The 25,383-nt window shown below is 32.8% G+C and overlaps 3 protein-coding genes across 4 annotated transcripts; 1 reads left to right on the top strand and 2 right to left on the bottom strand.

Annotated features, from left to right (window-relative positions):
• Nucleotides 1-976: 976 nt before the first annotated feature.
• LOC123916261 (dof zinc finger protein DOF1.4-like) lies at nt 977-2,989 on the bottom strand. Of its 2 annotated transcripts, none has more exons than XM_045967675.1 (2): nt 1,649-2,975; nt 977-1,242 (listed from the first exon to the last, which is right to left on the bottom strand). In XM_045967675.1, the coding sequence occupies exon 1, from the start codon at nt 2,604-2,606 to the stop codon at nt 1,686-1,688; it is 921 nt and encodes a 306-aa protein (XP_045823631.1). In that variant the 5' UTR covers nt 2,607-2,975; the 3' UTR covers nt 977-1,242; nt 1,649-1,685. The 2 variants fall into 2 exon arrangements, with proteins under 2 accessions (XP_045823631.1, XP_045823632.1); XM_045967676.1 differs by lacking the exon at nt 977-1,242 and having other exon boundaries at nt 1,323-2,585; nt 2,876-2,989.
• A 9,704-nt stretch (nt 2,990-12,693) lies between these two features.
• On the bottom strand, nt 12,694-20,834 carry LOC123913883 (splicing factor 3B subunit 2-like). The gene is made up of 18 exons (XM_045964781.1): nt 20,438-20,834; nt 18,836-18,955; nt 18,625-18,753; nt 18,464-18,526; nt 18,230-18,337; nt 17,611-17,688; nt 16,977-17,069; nt 16,804-16,890; nt 16,155-16,256; nt 15,949-16,068; nt 15,745-15,807; nt 14,216-14,361; nt 13,786-13,867; nt 13,636-13,694; nt 13,488-13,533; nt 13,298-13,389; nt 13,139-13,208; nt 12,694-13,038 (listed from the first exon to the last, which is right to left on the bottom strand). Exons 1-18 carry the CDS (start codon nt 20,642-20,644, stop codon nt 12,967-12,969), a joined length of 1,737 nt encoding a protein of 578 aa, XP_045820737.1. The 5' UTR covers nt 20,645-20,834; the 3' UTR covers nt 12,694-12,966.
• Nucleotides 20,835-23,500: 2,666 nt separating this feature from the next.
• Nucleotides 23,501-24,848, top strand: LOC123914672 (the record flags this gene model as incomplete). Its single annotated transcript, XM_045965861.1, has 4 exons — nt 23,501-23,564; nt 23,678-23,748; nt 24,259-24,357; nt 24,453-24,848. Coding segments are annotated over 4 exons (336 nt in total), but the record flags the coding sequence as incomplete, so codon positions are not given.
• Nucleotides 24,849-25,383: the final 535 nt, after the last annotated feature.

Here is a 25,383-nt window from a genome sequence, read left to right on the forward strand (position 1 = left end):
CATGCGTATGAATCTGATGAAGATGATTGTGGCTACTTGTTAAGGTAGGATATTGAGGTCTTCACATGCATAAAGTACAAAGCTGCTAGTGTTAACCAATTATTCAAATCAAAGTTACTAATTTATTGCTCTGTGGGGAAAACCAGCTTTGTGACAAAAAAAGGTCTACTAGTATATTATATTGGTCCATGGCTCCTCAGTCCTCAATAATAGAAGAAACGAGAATCAGAAAATAATCCTTGAATATTATTTGGTGGTCCAATATACCGTACATTATTCTATTTAAATTGGAGGAATTAAGATGAAAACTCCATTCAACTAATGGATAAACAACTTATTAAACATTTTGTCAAAAAAACTTAATTAAACATAATGAATATTATTTGACCTAATGGGTCTTTTCTTGGGTTGAGGTGTTCAAGCCCAATAAGTATGACATTGAGATCCATAAGCAGCTCGTCCGTATAGGACGCGTGAAGTTAGAGCACACGTGGCTCACATCACTTGTCCGTGCAAATCACGTAAAGGTGGAACACACATATCGCACATCACTTGTCCATGCATATCACGTGGAGGTGGAACATGTGAAGGTGGAGCTCGTGATGTATTAGCTAGGCCTGTAGGAGTGGAGCTCATTACATGGTTGAGCTAGGCCTGGAGGAGTGAAGCTCATGATGACCTCAATGGTCAAACTATAATATTAATCCATGATATGGTCTCCATATCAGTTCACAGTCCACCAATTGTCAAGCCAGTTAAGGTGTAGACGTTTGTTTCTTGATCTAGTCGATCTATATCAGTCCACTTAGAAATCGAGACTAAGGGTAGTTTATAAATGACACTCACACTCTTCTAACTACCAAAACATCTTTTATAAAAGAAAAAACATACAAGGCCTAAAACAGACATACCTCAAAAACACAATGGTGTGGACATGAGATCGAAATAAACTATTTTCATAAACTCTCTCAAACAATGTCATGAATACTTAGTCCAGTAGATAATCTCAAATAAGTTGATATGAAGGAAAAACTAAGAAATTATGCAGAGGCACATACTTGTAATAAACAACTATACAATAAGAATTATTTTAATCCACAGATCAAAGAATGATCTGATCAAGGTGCTGATTCAGAAGCAATAAAAATCTGTGTGATAATATCATTCCCAACAAATAAACATATCCACAAGAATCTTCCATCACATTCTCCTGTCTGTTCAGTGCTAAAGCAGATTCCATATCTATAATAATCATCCACATAACAAAACACTCAGAAAATTTCAAAAAACAATTCCTATATTAAGAAATAATGCCAAACAAGTTGCATACACTAACAAAACCAATTTATTAGAGATTAAAGGAAATAATAGAGAGATGAACAAATAAGCAAACTTAGTGGATTACAGCTAATTGGGACCCTTTGCTTGAACCTGAAGCTGAATCAAAAACATGACAGCTTCAATCCAAATACTGTTTTTTTTAAGTAGCAATTACATATGCAGAAAATAATTAACATGCCTAATCTGGAAAATTAACAAGAACACTTACTTAATCATCTGTATGAAAAGAAAAGAAAAAAACACAAAAATTAATACACCCCAATTAAATTAAATAGCTAATTAATTAATCTATGAACAATAACACTACCACATGTTGAGATGTTACTTTTTCTTGTTTTATGGTATCAAGGTTTGATATCAGAATCATCCCAATAAGGATTCTTTAGATCAGTTGATACCAATGAATCAATGTCTTCCCAATTCCAATACTTTGTAGCTTCCATTCCACCAGTTGTTGCCGCCGCCGCCGCTGCTGCTGCAGGAGGTATCTCCCATGGCTTTGTGTTAGCTGCAGGTTCCTCCATTGTTTTAAACTCTTCTCCATAGTAATAAACATTAGAAGATGAACAAGTAGTTCTGTCAAATGAAGTTGAAGTTGAAAAGGGAAAGATCATGCTTTGATTTTGATGAGGAAGATTCATAGTTGAACTAGTACTAGTAAAAACTCCATTACCATGATGACCATTACCAATACCAAAATCTTTGGTTTCTGATAAGTCTCTTGTATTCATCATATTCTGTTGTAGAAGCAAAGATGGTGGATGAATTAAAGCTTGATATAGAGATGAAGGAATGGTTTTTTGATCACTAACTCCAAGAGGGTTTTGAATCATCAGGTTGCTATTCAAATTCAAACCACCATTCATATTATTAGCAACAATTGAGGTGGTGCAAGTAGTAGTAGCTGTAGTGGTTGAAGAAGTAACTGGTGTGTTTGATTTTTTGCTTCTCTTATTCTTTCTTCCACCACCAACCGGAACGTTGCGTAACGTTCCGCCTTTAGTCCAGTGTCTTTTACAAGCTCTACAGAAATGACGAGGTTGAGACTTGTTATAATTGTTATAGTAACAAAACTTTGTGTTTGTTGAATCACATCTTGGACAATTCAAATGTTCTGATTGCTGTTGAGTTTGTTGTTGTTGCTGTTGTTGTTGTTTTCTCATTAGATGATGAGGTTTTGGAAGTTCTAAATCTTGTGATTCTAATAAGGTTTGTTTCCAATCAACTCCACTGCTAGAAATAACCTGTTTAGAACTCAAACCCATGTCTTAAATCTTCAAAAGTAGTAATTAATCAGAAAAACAAATAAGATCAAACCATGAAAAGAACAAGAAATTAAGAAAAAGTTTGTGGAAATTGTAAGGAAAATTGTGAGTTGGAGTGGTTTTGAAGATGAGAAGAAGTGAGCATATGTATTTTGTTATATCTGTTTGATGTTTATATCTAATGGCTATTTATGATCTTATCTATCTGTTAATTAAAATTAAAAAAGGACTAATTAATAATTATAAACAAGAAAATGAGAAAAAATTACTTGAGATTATGTGTGTGAAGAGTTTTGTAGTGTAATGTAGCAGACGGCGCAATCCTATGAAATTTAATGCAGACTATGGTTCTAACAAAACAACCTAGTTCTTTCTTCTAGCACAAGTATTATATTATATTATTTTATATTATATTATTATAGATAGAATAGAAGGAAATGAATTTTACACGGTTAATGTGTCAACGCAGTACTGTTGCTAACCGTCTGATCGGATATCAATTGCCTGGATTAAAGTCTATAGTAAATTAATCAAATTAATTTAATAAATCTGAGTCACCGGATCTATTTTGTACGGTCGTGATCATCTACTGCGTGTAATTGCGTGAAACAATTATAATAGGTAATCGGAATCCAGAATAGAAGGGGAGAAAGAGAGAGGGGAATACTTAACCACTAAGTTGAAGGTGAGTGGTTGACACGTGGAAGGTTTTAGACCAGTGATAGTGCTGTATGTGTTTTGGTTGTAAAATGGACGTAGATGTTGGGAAACAGATTTCCTGCTGTCATTTTTGACACAGTTTTCACACTGTTTTATATAACAACCGTCCGATTAAAATCATGTGGTTGAGATCGTTTTGAGTAATTTCATAACTGATTGTCTGATCTACATTTGATGGTTGTGATTTCAAACTGTGTTAAACTTTGTGGAAATTTACTGCAGCAAATCCCTATCCTCTATCCTAGATGTTGCATGATGCTATTTTGTGGTATGCTATTATAATTTGATTAGAGGGGGGACTTAGCCAAGCCACCAATACAAAATATACAAAGTGAAAACAAATTAGTCCACCTCATATTTCTAAAAAAAATAAATTAAAAGTGTATTTTTGAACAAAACAATAATTGTAATTTTGTTCGAAAGTGTACATCTGGACAGCGTAAATCTTTATTTTTTACAATAAAATTATATTTTTTACGGATGTATGCGTCAGAAGTGATTTTCAGGATGGAAAAGTTTTCTCCTACACATAGGTGACAAGGAAAATTATTAAGAGGCTAGCTTAGGCAAGTACTTATGCAGTATGGTCCATATGGGCTAAATTTGTTTATCTAAATTGATTTGTCATTAGGGGTAAGGGGTGGGGTGGTAATGTGGGGCCAAAGATTCTTAGTAGTAAGGTTAACAACAGTTGGCACAAGCATGATGGTGGCTAGTGGGACATAAGGGAAATTAAGGTTAATTAATAATAGTTAATAGTGAGGGTGGTGATTTATTATGGTCTCAAATTATGTCATGTGATTAGATGTAATGTAACCTAGTTGGCTTGGGGATATATCTATAATCTATGTGATGCATGCATGTGTTAAGTTTCAAGTCTATAGATGTGTAATTTTTTCTCATGATTCTATAAATCTATTGGTTAGAGCTTATGTGGATTTGTGGTCCTCATATAGAGGGTGATTAATTGAAGTTGTAGCAATTATTTTGATGAGTGAAGACAGCTACACTACCAGAACAAAGCTTGATGGTTAGAGACAGCATAATAAGGTTCATTACCATTTACAGTTAAACAAATTGAACCTTAAAATGCCTTTAAAATATGATGAAGGAGGATTATGCTGGAAACCTTTTTACATTGATTGTAATAAGCCTTCGAACTTTGTATCATAAAAATGCATTAATCTCCGTCCGAAAATCTATGAGACATAAATATGCATGAATTAGGAATCGAACCTCTGACTACATATTTAAGAGGACCAATATTTTTACCATTCGAACCAATTTATTATTGGTAATAGATTGTAGAAAAGGCAAAACTATTGGTTAATAATGTTAATACAATTATACGTATTTCAGGATCCGGACTCTAACTCAAAAGTTGTCCAAAATTAGTTGTACAAATATCATTCTCTAAACTAAATAGATTGTGTAATTTCATGTAGTACTTTTAAATCGTTGAACTATCTTAACTTTACATTAAACATTGCACTGTTTAAAAACTTTTCATAATATATCACTATCACTATAATCAATTAAATATAATTGAACAAAGATTATATTTTCATTGAAATGTCCATAGGAAATAAAAAGTGAAACAAATATACATATCATGGTGTAAACATTGAATCATACTAAACATTTTAAATTTGTAGTTGCTGTCAGACTTGAAAGTTTGAACACAAATTCAGGTACAATAATAGAAACCTAGCAGATTATTAGTCAAAAGGTAACCCAAGTGTAACATTGACACATTTGAATTTTCATAATATTTGTCAGCCTTGAGACTAACATTATCTATAGTGCACCTTTGATAACAGTACTATAATAAAATTAAGGTAGTGAAAACCAGACCAAACCGATCAGTTTAATTGATTGAACCGAGAATCGGACCTACATTCAATCTGAACGGTCTCTAAAATCGTTGTTTTAACTAGGTGAGATGGTAAAGTAATAAAATTACATTTACTAGGTAAAAGAGCACTCAACTCAACCAAAAAATGAGAATGCTATAGATTTAAATAATTAGTTGATTGCAATTATATAAACTTTGCACTTTAACTTTTTATATATTAAATAGATATAGGTTGATTATATATATAGACATGAATCAAAATATAGTACTAATTAATGGATTAATTGAAAAGAAATAATAATACATACAATATATCTTCTCCAACTTGGGTGCCATAAGATTGGGATTTTTGGACCACATAAGGCACATGCAAATATATAATTAAGCCACGATTAAGGACTGAGATCACAAATAAAAACAATTGATTAAACTTTGATATATTATTTTTGAAAGGTTGATATATATAAACTATATGAAGAGGGAATTAGAATGTGCATGAAAAATCAATCTTGGTCGGCTGGGTAGGTAAAGTGTATAAAATTGAAGAGGACAAAACAAAGAATGTTTGTTGGACAAAGTTGAAAACGACATTGTGAATTAATTAATTAAATTAAAGTTGATGACTTCTTAAGTAAGGGAATTATAGTCTATTATGTCCAACTAAGATACCACTTATGTCCATCAAACTACTTTACATAAATAATTCAATACTCTCACTAATTAGTCCTTTTAAATATTTGATTAAGGATCCATAGAACAGATTCGCGTGGCTCTTGATGTTGCTGGTGGAGCCAAGCAACAACAAACACATGCTTGTACAAGTTTCATAATTTAAATTAGAGTATCTTTAATTACTTGCAAATGTTAATATAATAATAATAATCAGTTAATATTATGTTGGGTGAGAATCATATTCTTCTTATTATTATTTCACTTCTTAACTCTTTTACTATACAACCACAAAGTCAACCTTATATCTCGTAATACTGGTCCAGGATGGATTATAGACACAACGGCGATAGACCGTTGTGCAGCTCAATGCAGGATGGTAATGATCTAGAACGGATCATAGACAATGATCTGAGTCTGTTTGGCAATGGCAAAAGAATATGGTTGTGCGAATCCATATGGGTGGTGGTAGGTAGCAAGGACTTCACATAGTCAAGAGATCTGTGACTGTCCAATCATAATTTGAAAATTCATATCTCAAGCTTATTATTTTCGGTTTATAAAAAAAAATCAAAATTTTTAAATCTGGACCATTTGATCTCGATCAAACAGTCACAAATCCTATGACCGCGCGTGAATGCGTCCAGTTAGTGTAACCTTAGAGAATCTGGGTTCAAAAGTATAGTTTAAAGGGTGATGATTTGATCACTGTTTCTTTAGACTAAAGATCAACGAGGAATGCGACTTGACCTAATCCGGAACAAATACTATATACAATTTGATTTATTTATTTTTATCTTTTAAATCAGTGTCTTGATGTATATACTTGTCATTATTTTTATTGAAACTATTCCCACACTCGAATTAAAAAAAATTATTAGTCAATTGTGATTGCTGTGTAAGAACTATAAGAAGGAATTAATAATTTGATCAATATATGTATAGCAGCAATATATGTCCCACTTTGGCAATCGATGGCTTCCAGGTTAGAACAAAGATTGTGATGTCTTAATTAATTATTTTTATTTTGTTTATCACTATATGTGACTTTATATTTGACATTCTCTAATACCACATTTTTTTGTGACTTTATTTTTCTTTTGTTATTATTGCTTAGTGCTTAGGTAGTTTCTCAGTTGTGTATATATCCATTTATTTATATTGTTGAAGAGAACTTAATTGGTGTGATGAGCCACTTTTAAGAGAAGCATTCGTATGTTTCATGCCATGTGTGTTGTTGTGTGATTCCATGAGATTAATTAAAAGAGAAAATTGGAAGATTATATATTCTATATAGTAGGTAGGTGTTTGATTTCTTGGTAAGTTGGTAAAGTGGAATATGGAAAACAAAAGTTATTCCCCCTGGTGGAGAAGCATATGTGATTTTTATTCTAACGTGTTACATGCTACTAATGTGTTAACAAGAAAATGAAATTTATATGTAGTGATTAGAATAACTCATGTAGATCAATGGTTGCAATGAGTATGAGAATCTTTACACTATGACATGCTAACGAAAATGATTGTTTTGTGAAAAATTGGGAGAAGTTAAACCTACACCTACCTATGTCGATTGTGTACTTAAAAATACATTCATTAATTTGTTATAATGAAATCCAACTATTGTCTATATTGTTTTAATTTATTTCTTGGTAAATTTTACTAGTTATGTTAGATTTTATATTCATATATCTTAGAGCTACCTTCCTAAGACTACTATTTTTAATGTTAAAAAAAATGTTAATGACACACAATATTATTGTTGTGGCAAGTGTGATGTGAATTAAATTTTATATTGTTTAGAAAAGTTGAGGTTTGACACTTTATGACCGATAAATTTTATGTTTTAAGGTTTTTTTATTAAAATGTGGTGTTTAACTCACTTGTATAATTGTTCTGAACTCAATGTAGATGATCTCTCAGTTGCCTCCTCTTGACCCAACAATTATATAGAAGAAAAATTGTTCTATTTCGAAGTTAAGAGATACACTTCATAAAACATTGTAAAATATATTTAAAAACAAAATTTGTTCCATTTCAAAAGAAATGATACAGTTAGAAGGTTTCATTAAAAGCTTTTAGAATTTGAGTTTGGTCTAATTAAATTTTATAAAATTGACTTGTAAGATGAAAATTGGTTCTATTTATTCATGTTCCAATATAAGACTCTTTAACACAACTCTTTCATTGCGTAAAAAAAAAATATTGTCAAATAACCGATTATCCCAAAACCTTAAGGTGTTAGGATAGAGCCATATCAATGGTTTTATAATATTTCTAACACGCCCCCTCACGCAAGAGCCCACTTGGGCCATATCAATGGTTTTATAATATTTCTAACACGCCCCCTCACGCAAGAGCCCACTTGGGCTTGAAGCGTGGATAATGCATAGGTCCACCTACCATATGCTTAAATTCCACTTTTTAATTAGAAAGTGAGGGGAGCGGGGATCGAACTCTAGACCACTTAGTCATAGAAGCTCTGATACCATGTCAAATAACCGATTATCCCAAAACCTTAAGGTGTTAGGATAGAGCCATATCAATGGTTTTATAATATTTCTAACAAATATAACTCTCTGACATTCAACACTATTGAACTTGATCAGTGGCTTTATAGTGAAAATTTAATAACAGATGGATCTAATAAATCTTAAACTAGGTTCATACCATTAGAATTTTTAGACTGAATCTAATCCTATAAAATCAACAAGTAAAATAAAAGATTATCTCTATTTATAAATAAACTGATATTCAAATGTGAGAATCTTTAACAAGAGCAGCCACAAAGTCATATTTATGCGTCCGCAAAATTGTCATATTTGCTAATATTGCTAATAAAAAACAAAGAAAGGTGTACTCTATTAACTACTATAAAAAAAAAAGGTATAATCTAAATCCAATCCATAAAATGTGTCGTATACTACCGCATTTATTTATTTATTTATTTAAGTTTCCTTCAAAAAAATATTTATTTAAGCTATTTATTTTATGGGGTCATGAATCATGATGCTATTTCTTTTTACCCAACAAAAAGAAAAATAATACAGTGATAATTATTCTACAATGCGATGTATAAAATAGCATAAATATGATTGAATACAAGAAAGAGTGAAATGAAATAATAGAAGGATAAGTTTAAAAGCTAACGGCCCGTTTGGTGCGCAGGATAAGACGACAGGATATGATAAAATTATTCTATCCTGTTTAAATCTCTTGTTTGGTGCACCAAGAGGAAAGGATAAATCTAACCTATTACTCCTTTGTTATTTTAATCCTTAGTTTTTGGTGGGTTAGCAACCTGATAGGATAACTTTAACATGCGCGTGATTTTCTATTCCACAAAAGTACCTTCTTCGATTCCCATCCTCTACCAAGCTCGTCCTTTTTTTTCCAACTCCACCATCAGTCATTCACAAAAATACCTTCTCTCCTGATCCTTCTTTTTCGTTTGAAGCAACTAACTCCACTCTTGTCTGCTTTTCTACAATTGATTCAATTGTTTGCACCTTCTTCATGTTACAATCCACAATTAATTTGCAACATCCTCTTTTCTCTCAATTCCACTTTCTTTCATGTAACAATTTAAAATTGGTTTGCTTCTAATGACCATAAATCGATTTGATGAGCTTCTAATTCCTAATTAATCTCTAATTTTGTTTCTCAGTTCCTAATTTTATTCTTCTGTCGGCTGAAAACAAAAAGTACTGTGTTGTTGTAACCTAATTTTGTTTATCAGTTCCAAATTTTGTGTTCTAAGGAAAATTACATTTTGTTTGATTATTTATTAATATTTTAATGTCATTTAAAAATATGAAAATTTATTTATTTACTTATTTTTTTAAAAAAGTATTTATTTCACTATGATAATTTGATCATTTAAATATAACTAGTTAAAAGACCGTGTGAATTTATTCGATATTTAAGTTTGTCATTATATTAAGGTAAAAATTTATTTAGAATAAAATATTTAAAAATTTATTATATAATATTGCTAAAATATAAGTGAAATTATTGTACTATTTTTTGTAATATGTATTTATTGTCAATATTAAGTTGCACCAAACACATGATATGATAACATAATGCTATCATATTTTTTATCATGTGTGCTCCAAACACAAGATATGATAAGTGTTTATCCTATCACTATCATATCATATCTTTATCCAGCTTCTTATCATATCCTGTCAATATCCTATCCTGCGCACCAAACGGGCCCTAATAGTATGAAAAAGTTGATTATATCTAAATGTTTGATCACTTTATAATATAGTGATTCTAATTGTATATCCAACTGAGGTATTTAAGTGAGTTTTATAGAGTGATAATCCATTTCTTTTCTTTTCTTTTTTCATTGAAAAATTATGATGTGGTAGAGTGGATAGCAAAGATATGGTTCCATATTTAAGCTATATATTGCATCATCATTTAAAATTGATTTATTGAGTGTGTCGGTTTAAATAATTTTGTATAGAAGTATAAATTGATTAAGGGTTGTATAATTTTGTATCATCGGAGCAAAATGTGTATAAGTTGCATGAGTATGATATAATATTGTATGATTGGTGTTGTTCAATTGGTTCAGTTATGCAACTGTTAATGCCCGATTTTTCACATTTCTTAATCCAAGACTCGAGCCGCCCTAACATGATGCTTCCATATGTTGACGGTTATGTCGACTTTATGTCGGATCGTGGATCTGTGGCCAGCCCTAATAGTTAGTAGAGTAGTTAAGTGAATTGAAATATACTACCACCCCCGTCCCTAATTATAAGACCCCGTTTGACCACTGCACGCACGCCAATGCACAATTTTGATCACTAATATTTTTAATTGTCTATTAGTAAAAATTATAAAAATTTAATATTTTGAAAATACTCATCAAAACAAATTGAACAAGATTTTATATGCTAATATTTATATTTATATATTATTAAAAAAATACGGTCATAACAAAGTAAATGAATAGTACATTTTTGTCAAACAGAGTCTTATAATTAGGGACGAAGGTAGTATAAATAAGGATATATTAGTTAAAAAATTAAGGCTTAAATGCAGTTTTACCCCCCATGTTTTGAAAAATGCGGAATTTTACCCCTCCTATTTTAAAATGCGGAATTTTACCCCCCCTATTTTATAATTTGTTGGATTTTGCCCCCCACCAAAATTCTGCACAAAATCTGCTTCTGAGCCTCAAGTTCAAAGCTTCGCACAGAACTCAATTTGGATCAATAATTCACAAAACGGATACCGAAACGACCGTAATCGAGTTAGCTTTCCACAGAATCAAACCCCACTAAATTTGGAGTTACAGAGAGAGATTAAGTACCGTTTTAGAGAAGGTCTGTCCAATTACTAATTCTGCAGAAATCTACTTGTGATCTTCAAATTCAACATTGTTTACCGAATGCATTTAAGCCAAATTATAGGGGGGGTAAAATTCCGCATTTTTCAAAATAGGAGGGGTAAAACTGCATTTAAGCCAAAAATTAATGACATGATGCATTGGTATTCTAAATAAACAAATAATTTATGACAGAGAAATATTGCAAAAACTACATTTATAATGAGTGCAAACTACTAGCGTTTTGAATAAACTCCAGGTAAATAGCTCTACTAATCATAAAAGAAGGGTGATATGCTTTGATTTCATGTACATTTTTTTCAAATAGAAACCACGTCTTGCTTTTAAATTTATCTTTTAAGAGATATATTAAAAGGCTTTACCTCAAATTCATTCACTATATAAACTCAATGAGAGTGAGTGTGACTGTGGAGAATAGCAAAATAAATTATTCTGTACAAATTCAACATGTAATATATAAAACTCAAGAAAACCTGAAACCGCACCTTAGTGACAAGCTGACAATTTTGAGATTTGATGGGATATTTCGTCTTCTATAGTTGGCTTGATTGGTTTTATTTCCATACCATAGAGATTCCAAAATTTATGCTTTTTCAAAATAAGAAATAGAAGCAATATATTGCAGTCTAATCCCCTTAATATCTTTCTTGTTCAAGTAGCTACTCGGTAACAAATGAATTGATTCAAATGGTAAAAAAATTGAGCCATTAAGCAAAGTGGTCAGGAGTTTTCAACTTTTACGTATGAAGAAAATTCGGTTGAGAAGAGAGAACCGATATGTATATATTAAAAAAAAAAGGATGCATGTTAATTGTGCCCACACAAGCATCACAATCGTTGTAGCCAAATCTTCCATTCGATACATACCATACAAGGTGGGTAAAATCTATCAAATATGTGGGTCTATATCTAGAAAATTAAGACACCAACCATGAAGATTGGCTTCCTATTTCTGACCTTTAGATTAAAATTTTGTGGCAAAATGAAAAGTACCGGTCATCCGCCAAAGGACCACAAGTCTAATTACATGCATCCATTTGCACTCTCAAAAAGCCAAAACCAATTAGAACCCTCCATTTAAATGTAATGTCAGTGGGACAAGAATATGATAGCACATACGTTGTTCTATAGGCGGGGAACCGAGTAAGGAAGAAAGAAAACAAATAATAGTGATTTGATTGAGAGTGGAGCCAAGTGTTTTTTTGCTAGAAGAATTAAGGCATGCATAAACCACTAACTGGATTGGGTGGATTCTAATAATTTATAGGATAGACCTAAAAACAATCTAGGTGGAACAAGTTTCCTTTAAATTAGTGACTAGTGTGAGCAAAAGTAACATATTGCTTCAGTTGTTTGGTTTATTGCAAAGAACGCCCCTATTTTCATATTCTCAGTGGGAACCATTCTGGATGACCAAAAGAATTACTTCATAAAAATATAAAAGATATTTGATTTTTATAAGACATATGCATCTCTTTTTGCCAAAATCCCAAATGGATTAACTTAAACCAGAACATAAGACATAAATTATCTGACATGTTCGGTATAATGTTTCCATCGCATTATTACATGAGTAGAATATTCCTATCCAAAACAATAAAAACAACTTGCAGACACTAACATTATACAGATGCGATAAAACACCGCTGAAAACCAATACTCTGCTGCTCATGGAAAATGACAATTTGATGAATAGATAACTTCCAGGTCTTCCATTTACCTGCAAAATAAAGAGGAACAGAAGAACCTTAAAACTTGAAGTCTTTCTTCTTGGACTTGCCATCCTTTTCTTGCATCTTTCTCTTCCTCTTCTTCTCATTCTGCACCAGATGGAGATTATTAAATATACAAATAAAGACTGATATTTTTTTGTAAAAAAATGTACAGGTCCGTATGATTTGAGGATTGAATGCAACGCACCTCAGCAACCATGTCACTGAAATCCTCACGCTGACTCCGTAATTTCTCTTCCTCCCTTGCTTCTTCATACCTGGAATAGTTCTAGCAGACGTAAGAAACTATATACAAGATGTTAACATTATTAACAGGCAAACAAAACATATAAAACAGAAGTCATACTTTGCAGGTAAAACGTTCTCCATGGCATCCAACTCCTCTGGCAGTAAAGTGACATCCACTTTATCTGTCTTTTGACCTTTAAGCAAATCAACCTGGAAACCATAAAACATGTTATCCCACAATAAAAGATGATACATACCACCTTACTCCCCTCCCCCCCAAAAAAGAGTGGAAAACTCTTCATTCTTACCCTTTTAGCCCCTGACTTGTCTTGGGTGCCGGTGCCAACCACATAACTGGAGAGTAATGTATATCCAAATTTATTAAGATACAAACAATTGCGAGGGAAAAATGGAAAAACAAAATACTATAAAAAAAGTTATATAAATTTAGCATACGTGTGGGTAGTTCCAAGCAAAGTTCCAGGAGCAAGTTTTTCCTCTTTTTCTTCAAGGACCTTCACAGAAAATATGATTAATGAGTAATGACATCAACTAACTGATCGAGAGATGCAAAGCTGATGGAAGAGCAGCAGTAGAAAGACTCACTTGATAAAGAGGCCTTTCAGGTTCCTTTCTCTGCTGCTTACGAAGGTCAATAACATCAGGTGTCTCCACCCCAGTGGGTGTGCTGAAGACAAAAATGCAAAAGAAATGAACTCACAAACAAAAGGAAATCAAAAACAATATCAATCTACACAAACCAACCACCAATATAAAGAGAATTAGACAAGGATCAGTTAGGAGAAAACTAAATTTAAGGACCAGTGAAATATTCATGTGGTTAGTTAGCTTAGTTTTTTTTTTAATGGCATTAGTTAGCTTAGTTAATTTTAACCACTCTTTTTTGACTAAATTAGCCACATGATGGGTTCTTAAACTTCACCTCATTTTATCATTTATTATGCTAATCCAAAAAAAGATAAAAAGAGCCTAGACTGTTGACCTAAAAAGAAAGTAAAATGAAATATAACAATACCTTGACAGACTATCAACAGATTGAATACCATCTTCAAGTTCATCCTCCTCCATTTCTACTTCCTCTTCCTCCTCATCATCATCCTCTTCCTCTTCCTCCTCTTCTTCCAAGTCACCCCAGTGTTTTGTTTTATCAACCGGCTCTTCCTGCATTGAGAGAACATTCATGTAAAATGTAACTAAGAATCTGATAGAAACTGAAACTTTCCTATGGCATGTATTAATAAATAAACCCACAATTCAGAAAACATCTGGTAAGAAGAGGTATTGGCAGAAAGAAAAATAAATCCAATAAGCAGACTCCTCTGTGGCTCTAACAAGTGGAAACAGCCACACCCAAACTTCCAAAAAAGATGATCTCCTTTCAGTGCCACCTATCTTCTTCATATTCAAAACAGAGAGTGGGGGGATTTTGTCCGGCTTGAAATCTAAGTGTCCTAATTTATATTTTACATTAAAATAAAAATATATAATTTTTAAGGGGATTCGGTACAGTGGTTTCAAATGAGAGGAGCACCCATATGAGAGAGAGAGAGGGGGGGGGGGGGGGGGGGGGGGGGGGGAATCCCATATCCCATTTGGAAGCATTTAAATACTTCACATCAAAACAGTGTCTGGAGCAATTATAGATCAGGTGCTTTTAACACCCAAAACCAAGGAAATTAAAATTCCACCAGAATAGGTGGAATTATGAAAATCCATTCTGAGTCTCACTTCCCATCATTTGCCCATATGATGCCTATCTTCATCTTCTCTCCCATAGTGACCTTCACACCACCTAGCAACACATTGCACAGTGCCACTGAAGATCATTCCTGATCTTTACCCTCATCACGGCAACAAAGTAACTCCGGCAGCATCAGGGCGAGGTTCTACAATAGTTGTCATCACTGATATCAAGCAACAACCCAATAGACGTTGACAGCGTGAACGCCAGCCAACATGGGGAGGGACATCAGTACCATCAAAACAGGCTTTAGGGACTTTCTCAGTACCAGCAGTAAAAATACTTCTTGATCCCAATACCATTGATGTTGGAAAACAGCCATATACAATTGTGATGATTATAACTCTTGCTTATTGATACTGCCAAGAATATCTCATAGTCAAAGACAACCGCATCGGAGGACAAGTACTCACACCAAATCACAATTGTGATGGTTCCATTACTGAAATATGGGGAAAAAAACCTTCTCTCTTTTTTCCCTTTCCTTTTTCCTAGTTTTATAATTGAATGAGGGTATTTGATTTTTATTTTATTTTGGATGATAACTAACAACGCTTTACAATTTCATCATCTAAATAACCCTTTGACAAAACTAAAATTTTACAAATGAAAGAAATTTAATTATTTAGAATTCTAATTCTCTACAGTTATCAAATGCATTACCCAAATATAACTTAATTTCAAACATCAATCTTAAAATGTACTTATTTTAATATCGAAAATCATAAAGGCAAACATTGGAAGATTATATTGGCCAGCAGTTACCCCTCTAATTGCAAAGTGAAACTTTTATGTAAACCAACCTCATAATTAGGCTGATCTTGCTGATGAACACCAAAAACATCTCCATAAAGTGGACGCCCAAACTGCTCAGATGCAGACAAGTAAAGAAGTCAATGACTTGAAAAGGGGATGATGGGGTGCGGGAAGCCCCTTAATGAAAACAAAAATTCAGAAACTCGTAGTTATTATTTTAAATAAAGACGACCAAGATAAAAAAAATGTACTTCATCAACAGGAGGCTTGCCCCAGCCACCAGGATGATAGCCAAAACTAGCTCCTGGGGGAATGGGAGCATTCAAGCCAGGGATCTTCAGATGAGGGTATGATGGTGGAGGACCGTATCTCTGAAAAGGAAAACGGATAAAATTAAATTTAATGAAGGTCATGAACAGAATAATACAACATATACATTCCAAGACAATGATTTTACCTGCATATTAATAAGCCATGGAGGAGGAGAACCCTCAGGCATACCAAGAGCTTCTTTCAACTCATGCGATAACATGCCAGGTTTCATCTCCCTCAACTTTACCTGCACAGCAAGCAATATAACAATGTCATATAATATGACACTTCAACCAATCAATGGACAAATCTCATCAGAAGGATTTAAAATAATGTAATCTTTAAACCAACCATTAACAAAAATATTTTTTACATTTGACAAAGATGAAGAGTTTCACATGAACTATCCACTACTCAAGAAGGAGATGATATAAAGAACAGCTAAGGGCCTATTTAGTTTGAGAAACGGTGTTCTTTTTCGTCCTATTTTAACTTTTACTTAAAAAAATGATACACTTTTTCACTTTATTTATGTTCTCAAATATTTGTACAAGAAATAGAGAAAAAAACTTGTTGTATTCACTTTTCACTGTTTCCTATACACATATTTGAAAACAGAATAAAGTTAAAATAAATGGGTATATTTGTAATTAAAAGTGAATACATAAAGTGAAAACAAAAGCATTTTTCAAACCAAATAGACCCTAAAATCTTGGGTTTTAGAGCATCTACTATGTAGCATGTATGTATGCAGTATTTTAAATCTAGCAGTAACATTTTAAAATGAATCATACCTCAAATTCTTTTCCTTCATGATACAACTCCCCAAGAGATGACAGCTTTGGCTTTGTCTGATATTTAAAGAATGCATCATGAAGAACCTGGCAACCAAGAAACAAAGTCACTTGAGAAAGTGTTGAAACAGTTGACTTCTGATCACACAACATAAAGTGAAGAGTAAAGAAACCTGATAATCAATATCCATCTTCCCCATTTTCGGTTGCATGCGTTCCCGTTGCTTTTGTTTCAACTTTTTGCTGTCCTCTTTCTCAATATAAGACTGCGAGAGAAAATGTAAGATACCTGACAAGTAGGTACTACTAGCAATGTAATATAATTACATAAAAAGACGTATTAAATTGAAAGAAGGATGTACAATTAACAATGGATGTAGATTGACAAGTACATAAAACACCAGTTGGAAAACAAGCGACGTATCAAGATTCACAGTATAAACAAAAGGTGTGTAGTGCTGTAGCTTCTTTGAAACATCTAAAAACTCATAAAAAGATTATATACATTATTCTCAATCATAAACAAATTTCTCCCCAGATAACAATTAAAAATCAAAAGACTTCCAAAATCTGTCTTAATGACATCAAAATTTTGAAACAGGAACATCCAGCTGTTAAATTAATTAACAATGCTCGACTATGAAAGCCATTTCAAAAGAGTGTAGAAGTGTGACATTCCAAATACACACATGTCGTATTAATTTTGTAAGTAAATTACACAAACCATGTTCTCTTGGAATGTTTCTTTTTGTGGGTGACCACTCAGACAAAGAATCATTTCTATGCAAACAGATGAGATTGCATTACCTGTCTGATTTTCTCAATTCCTGTTGCAGCAATAAAATCAGGAAGCTGAAAGGGTTGTTTCTCAATACCTCTTTTCCCCTGCAAAATCAATAAAAAAATTGATGAGATGCAAACAATTCATGTGAAAATGACTAAGATGTTATGTGGTCAGGCATTATTAATTATAAAATATAAAACAATGAAGACAAGAGGAATTCGGGCCCGGGGATTAAGCACAGTGAAAGGTATCTGAAAATTCAAAGCATAACTATTAGCACCTTAGTTATAAATAAAATGGCCAATGCAACTACACAAAAAAAAGGATACATGATTATAAACCCATCTTATACAACACCCATATTGATATTCCCCATGCAATCTAACAAAGATATAAAAGATAAATAACAACGAGATAAAAGATAAATGATTCAAAGCTACTCAGTGCCAAACACCTACAATTCCAGGGTTGGTGATTGCCACAACTGCTCCCCTGCAAGTACCACATACATACATATAAGAGAAACCATATCGATGTTATCTTCCTCACTCTATTCATACATCCCACATATAAGTAGACAAGTAACCCCCATACATGTTTGCATCTCAAAACCATAATTATCAATTTAGAATGTTGCCTAACCTGCAGAAATTTTCTCTTTTGACACCAGTGTCTAGGTACAGGTACAGTATTTCGATAAGACTTCAAGAACACCAGCAACTTCGGATCTGCTGAAGTAGCATCCCATACCTTAAAATGAAAAAGAAAAACACTGTTGCATAAAACTTGCATGATGGCCAAGAGAAGGACTAAAAAGTACGAATGAGGACTCAAAAAGTTTATAATTGGTGATACCACTACAAAATGTATACCAACCTCAACAACATCAGGCCTTGAGCTTATCTGTTTCAGCTCGGCAATCTTCATCCTGCGTTGAAGCTGAACACAAGATAAAACATTTAGCATAATTATGGAAGCAAGCACAATAGTTAAATTGAATCAACAAAAAATAAATAAATGTTACAAAATGTTAAAACCTTTTTCTTCTTGTTTGAGACACCTTTCTCTTTTTGCTCATTATCATTTTCTTCTTCCTCTTCAGAATCAGAGTCTGCCTTTTTCTTTGTAATTGAATTTTCTGCTAGCTCATCTTTCTTATCATTATCCTAGATGCACCCAAGTAAATAATTCATCAAACAATAAATGTAGACACTGTTAAAAATAAACAATTCACAGAAACATTCTTACCTCTGACCCAGTAACCTCGCTGAAACTAAATTTCTCAAAGATTTTTTTAAATTCTTCATCCAAGCCTTCATATAGCTCTGCCTTTTCCGGGACATACTCAATTTCAATTTGTTCAACAACCTAAAATTTAAGATAGATGACAACATTAAATAGGTCACTATCGATTTGTGTATTAATGATATGATATTGCAATTGAAAACTTAAGCTGGAACCATTGCTACTCTTTTATTAAAGGAAATATGGATCTGTATCGAGAATGGACAAAATTAGTAAGTGAAAATTGGATGGAATAGTCAATAGTTACAAAAATGGACAAATTTAGTGGCAGAAAACTAATAGCATGGACAAAGTTAATTGGTGAAGACCTCCTAAACTAATAATTAAAAATTAACCTTCTCCTCACTCAAAAACATGTAAATCTTTCATCACTTTGCAATCCTAATTCCCAACCTTTCTCTCATTGCAAAGTTAAACGGTAAGTGGTCCCCAGTGTAGTTCAAGTGGTTCAGCTTGGGAGTTCGAGAAGGATGTCCAAAATTCAAACCCTACTAATGACATAATAGATACTACAAACCTTTGAAGCACATACACTCCTTGGACTAGGCGTGTCCTGGTGTCGGACACACCATCATTGTCCAACACTCATATGACACTTGTTGGATAACTTAGAGGTGTCCTATAAAAACTTTTTCTTTGTTTCGATACTCCTTGGACACATTAATCTCATTGGAACTCTCTCTGGTGAGAGTTGGGTTAAAGATTTTAAATTTGATCACATTATTTTCAGATTTTCCGACATATGGATAAATGAGGATGAAATACTAGTATTTCATGTTTTAGAATTTTTCTGTAATAACACAAATTGCTCAACTAACAAATATCAGTGTACCTAATAATTTAGATATTTTATAAATGATGTTCATATCGATGTTGACAATTGTGGATCACAGAAAATAGTGGTTTGTTCGAATTCCACTATGCTACAGTGCTATAGCACCACAATTTGACCAAACTTTGTACTAAGTAGCATAATGTGGAATGATGGAGATTATCAAAAAAAAAAAAAAAAAGTGGAATGATGGCGCTTTGTTCGAATTCTGCTACGCTATAGAGACACTATAAACTATAACCACTATATATATGTATCAGTGTCCTACGATTTTTTACATTAGCCGTGTCGGTGTCCATGCTTCATATCTACTAACAACTAATATTTGTCGACAAAAAACAAAGAATCAGATAATAATGGTTCAAAATAATTGTCTAATTCAACCTATATGCACTGAGTAACAGCAATGCCTAGTAGGAACTAGGAAAGAATTTCAGATAAAGATCATTCATTCTCCTTTGGTGCTTCTCTTCTCTTCACATTCACTCGCACGTCCTTCACAAAACCCTAAAACAATTATATGCTAAACTACGAGCTCAGTTCAACTTCACAAACCCGCACTTCACCGTGGCAAATTATGAACAAATGCCAACATCCACTCTCACAATTAATTTCCTTAGCTCATATAATTTCCAGTGATAGTGCCATTTTCGATTGTAAATCGAACCTAATCAACCCAAAATCTGCCAGAAATTAAGAAGAAAGATGAGCACCTGTTGCGGTTCAGCCTTCGTGTTCGTGTCATTGTCGTCTTCGGAGGCGTTTGATTTCGGTTCCTTTGAGGCCTTGTTGATCTTCTTTTGCTTCCGGCGACGTCGACGGCGCTCGCTCTCCCGCGATTTTTTTAAGGTGGCGGAGTTTGTGCCATGATCTCCGTTGGGAACGACGCCGTTTTGATGCGTTAGCGTTTCCGTAGCCATTGTTGCTTGGTCGGAATCCACAAATGGGTTAACCGAACGAGTTCGTTCCAGTGAGTGCCGATGGAGTTAGACGAAGATTTCAGTTTCGCGCGTGTGAGAAATTTGTTGGGCCATATTTCGTTTCAGCAAATATCGTGATGGTTGGGGTTACTATTTACACCCCTGATTATTTTGGATTTTCACTTACTATCACCCAATATACTTCTCATTAAAAATCTACCCTCTCTCATAACAGAAAAAAAGGTTAATATTTTTTTTTATTGACCAAAAATAAATTGGGGTAAGGATCTTAGGCATCTTATGTTAGAATTTTTTTTAAGTAAAAAAAAGAAAATGTTCGAATATTTTTTAATATTTTGCGGGCTGCAACTAATTGTGGGTTTTGATTTTAATAAAAAACGGATTGATATGGTTAGGCCACATAATTGTGATCAACAATAATGTGTTTTGACACTAATTTTGATTTGTGTATAAACAAAATGTAGGTTCAACCTCTAGGGTACATGATGGATGACACTAAGATTGTTATCTTATAAATATATAGGTTGTGTCTCTTTTGTCATCACGTCGTCACTCTGACTAAAAAACTTGTTTGAGGTTTGCCTCATTGAGAACTTCAAATTCCGGAACATGTGATTAGACAAAAGAAGACCTATGATATTGATGATTTCTGTGAACATGATTGTTACTTCAACGAGTAAGCATGGGCGGACCTACATGGTGGCCTAGTGTGGCCATGGCCACACCAAAATTTTCAAAATTTTTATACATATGTGTACAATGTTAAATATGTTTTTGGTCCTTATAAAATGATGACATTTTAAATTTAGTCTTTACATAATTTGTATTAAATTTTTAGTCCCTAGAAAATTATCATGCACTCAATTTTGGTCCTTACTTGTAAAGACAACGTGTATTTTTGAATGATTTTCTCACAGGTATGTTTAGAAAAAAAGTTCATCTAAAAAAAAAGGAACTCAAAAAATTTGATTTCCGGATCATGATTACTTTTATCTTGAATTGTTGCCTTTTAAAAAACTCGTTTAAATTTGTATCTTGTCAAAAAATGATAAATATAAGAGAAATACAACTTTTTAGTGTTGTTGATTTGCACTTGCACAAGTTCAATGCTAGGTATGATGAAGATAATACTAAATTTTTATTATTCCCTCCGTCTCTAATTTTTGGTTCTTTTAGCTTTTTATTTTTGTCTTAAAACTTTGATTATTCTAAAAAATTAAAGTACGATTAATGATGTTTTACAAGTTGTTCTCTTACAAAAATTTGGCCACACCAAAAAATATATAGCTTTTGATGTGAATAAAATTTGGTCACACCAAAAATAAATTTCAGATTTGCTATTACAAAGTGGTGTTCTAATTTCATATAATATGAGTGCGTTTGATTCGTAAGACAGCAACAACCGGACATAACATCACAAGATAAAACAAGATAATACAGGACAGGATAAAACTGTACCGGATAGATATAGAGTGATAATATTTTTATATTCAGAAATAAAATAAGTATTTTTGTATTTTTTATAATTGTACCATGGACAAAAAATTGTGGCAAAAGTTAATATGCATAAGTCCAAATTTATGTATGATGCATAAGTTAATTACAACCATTTGATCATGAAATTTTTTATGCCACGTGTTATGATCTCAAGTTGTCACCCTGTGAACCTGAGTCACACAGGATCACACATCTCTCACTTCTCCACTTCGCAATCGCGCATCCTTCTCTCGCGCACCACCGTGCTTCGCGTCACCGTCGTGTTTCTTCTCTGTATCGCCACCGTTCGCCGTCGTGTTTCTTCTCTGTATCATCTTCTCGTTTTCGCCATCGTGAAGCTCCAATTGAATTCTGGAAATTGGAGATTCAATTTGCAGAATTCAATTTGCGCCTAACTCTAACAATCTTCTAATTTCATCTTGGGATTATGTAATCTTCTGCACCTTCTATAATTTAGGAATTGAATAATTGCAAAATCAAACCCTAAATTGATTTTGAATCACAATTGTGTTTTCTGCATATGATATTCTACTTTGATTTTGTTTTTGATTTTGATTTTGATTTTGATTCTGATATGCATGGATTCTGATATTATACTAGCTTGTAGATTTTGATTTTTCATTAGTGTTCATCAATTTTCAATCCATGCATGAATGTTGTTTTTGCTTGAAACCATTAGGCAAGTATTTTGGTTTCAATCTAAGTTAGATATTAGAGTGGGTGAATATAATCAACAATTGATTATTTCTGATATGTTACTTGTATAGAAATTGTCCATACTGATATGTTACTAGTTATAGCAATTGGCCATATTTTATAACTCATTTATGAAAGACTTTGAAATAGATAGAATTAACACATATGGCTATGGTGGTGAGAGTAAGTAATATTCAATTGCAGTGTAGTAATTGAATACCTTCATGGCAGTAGTAATTGAATACATATGATTATGGTTAGCAGAAAATTCATGCACTGCTAGAGACTATCCAATAGTGTTCATATAATTTGACTTTTTTAAGTTAGTAGAGTAGTTTACAATTTGGTATTGATATTATTTCTGATATGTTACTTGTATAGAAATTGGCCATACTGATATTTTTTAATCTTTGTGTTTATGGATCACAATTGTGTTTATGCATTGGATCACAATTGTGTTTATGCATTGATCAAAGAACAACTGGACTGTTTTTTTAATCTTTTTGTTTATGAATCACAATTGTGTTTATGCATTGATCAAAGAACAAGTGGACTGTTTAATGGTTTCCACATTTGAGTTTTGAATTGTGTTTGTCTGCTGTGAAACCATTTAACAAGACTAATGGTTTCAATGTATAACTTATTGAAACCATTCCACCGGAAAAATGGTTTCAAGCTGCTTTGACAGGACTTGTTTTCAAGGAAGGTGATGTTAAATTAAATCCATGTATTTTATATATTACCGTTTAATGTTAATTGGAAAGAGAAGAAAAAGTTAAGTATAAGTTGTCTTGATATTATCTTGTATTCTTTAAATAGGACTGTGCTATGGCAAGCTAGAAGCTGGAGCTCTCACGTTTATTATTCCTATACTTCTTCTTGGCCATCTGGTATTCTTCTTTCGTTCCTCTAAAGTGCTCTATTAAACATATTGCATATTTAATTTAAGATAGCCACATCCTATGGTTTCTTTTAGTTTTTTAGTTAAGGATTTGGAATTTTGGATTCAGTGATTTCAAAATATAGTTACTGTTGTCACGAGATTGGAATCGTTGGATGAAGATCTAATGATTCATATTTCAACTTCAGCGAGCGAATGAAGTGTATCCGGAATCCTAATTTTTTCTAGCCTTGCAACATGTCCAATGACTGAGATTGAGTTGGACTGAGCTGCAGAGGATCCAATTGCGAGTAACGACCTTCTATTATGATTGCACTGAACTTATATCGTTAAAATGAAACACATTATCAATTTCTTTTGATGCTATTATTATTTGAATTCTTGGATTTTCCATTGTCCATTTGACAATTACATTATTGCACATTTGCACTGCATCTCAATTGCCTTCATCGAATAAACAGATGGCGAGGATTGTTATTATCACCAATAAAATTTGCAGAGTGGTTTGATGGACGATGGAACTAAGCTTACTTTGCTTGCTCTATGGATGGGGCTTTTTGTGATATTTGCTGGAAGGAAGTTCACCCAGCCTATCAAGGTAAATTACTTATGATAATTTTGTTTTTGACATTAGTATCTTATCTTCATTCCACGCACAAATCCCCTGATCTTGGACTCCTGTTTAACATCAAGGATGACATCGGTGACAAGTCCGTTTTCACATTCAATTCTCTTCGTGATGATGAAAAGAAAGCCTTGATTGAGAAATTGGAACAACAAAAAAGTCAGTATTAAGTGTATCAGCTCCACCACACCTTGAGGTAGACTGCTTGAACTCGCAGGATTTTTTCGAAAAGATGATGTTATGCAAAGCTATGTGAGCACCGCCTGCAGTTCTCATATAAGAGAGAGTGAAATTGCTTAGTTCAATTTTGTATGGTTAACAAATTCTGTATGGTTTACAAATTTTGTATGGTTAACAATTTTGGTTGAAGAATTTTCTTAAGAAGCATATCACTCAAGTTGAGTGCGATCGTGGTTGTGTCTTTGACCAATTTTATGAAATCTATGCTCAGTACATTACATCAATTAAGGTTTATTTTATATCTAGTTTCTTTATCCCTGCTTTTTTTCTAGCTTAAGATGGTTGGCTTTAGTTTTGAGATTTTTCTTTCTTTTTTTTCTAATAGGATGATAGTTTAGGAAAAAGAGATTCAAGAATCTGCAAAAGAATAGTTTAGGAAACCAAAATAATTGTGTAATGTTTCTAAAAATATAAAAGAACAATGAAATTATTACTGAAACCATAAGTGTGATATAATGGTTTTGATAGTTTTCTACGTGTAACCAAAATAATTGTCTAATGATTTTGTAATAAAATTAATAAAATTGGATTAAAAGGGGACCGACGGGTTTACATCCGCTCATTCGAGGGATGAATACTATTTATGCAATATTATTCTGGAAACCATTATGTTGGTAAAATGGTTTTAGAGTGTTAAACAGTGAAACCATTTGTATTGAAAAATGGTTTTATGTGTTTATTGAAACCAATATTGTGTTTAAATGGTTTTAAAAATCCTGGAAACCATTATGCTGGTTAAATGGTTTCAGATAGTTATAC

Source organism: Trifolium pratense, linkage group LG3, assembly GCF_020283565.1.
Source record: "Trifolium pratense cultivar HEN17-A07 linkage group LG3, ARS_RC_1.1, whole genome shotgun sequence".
Lineage (NCBI taxonomy): Eukaryota > Viridiplantae > Streptophyta > Magnoliopsida > Fabales > Fabaceae > Trifolium > Trifolium pratense.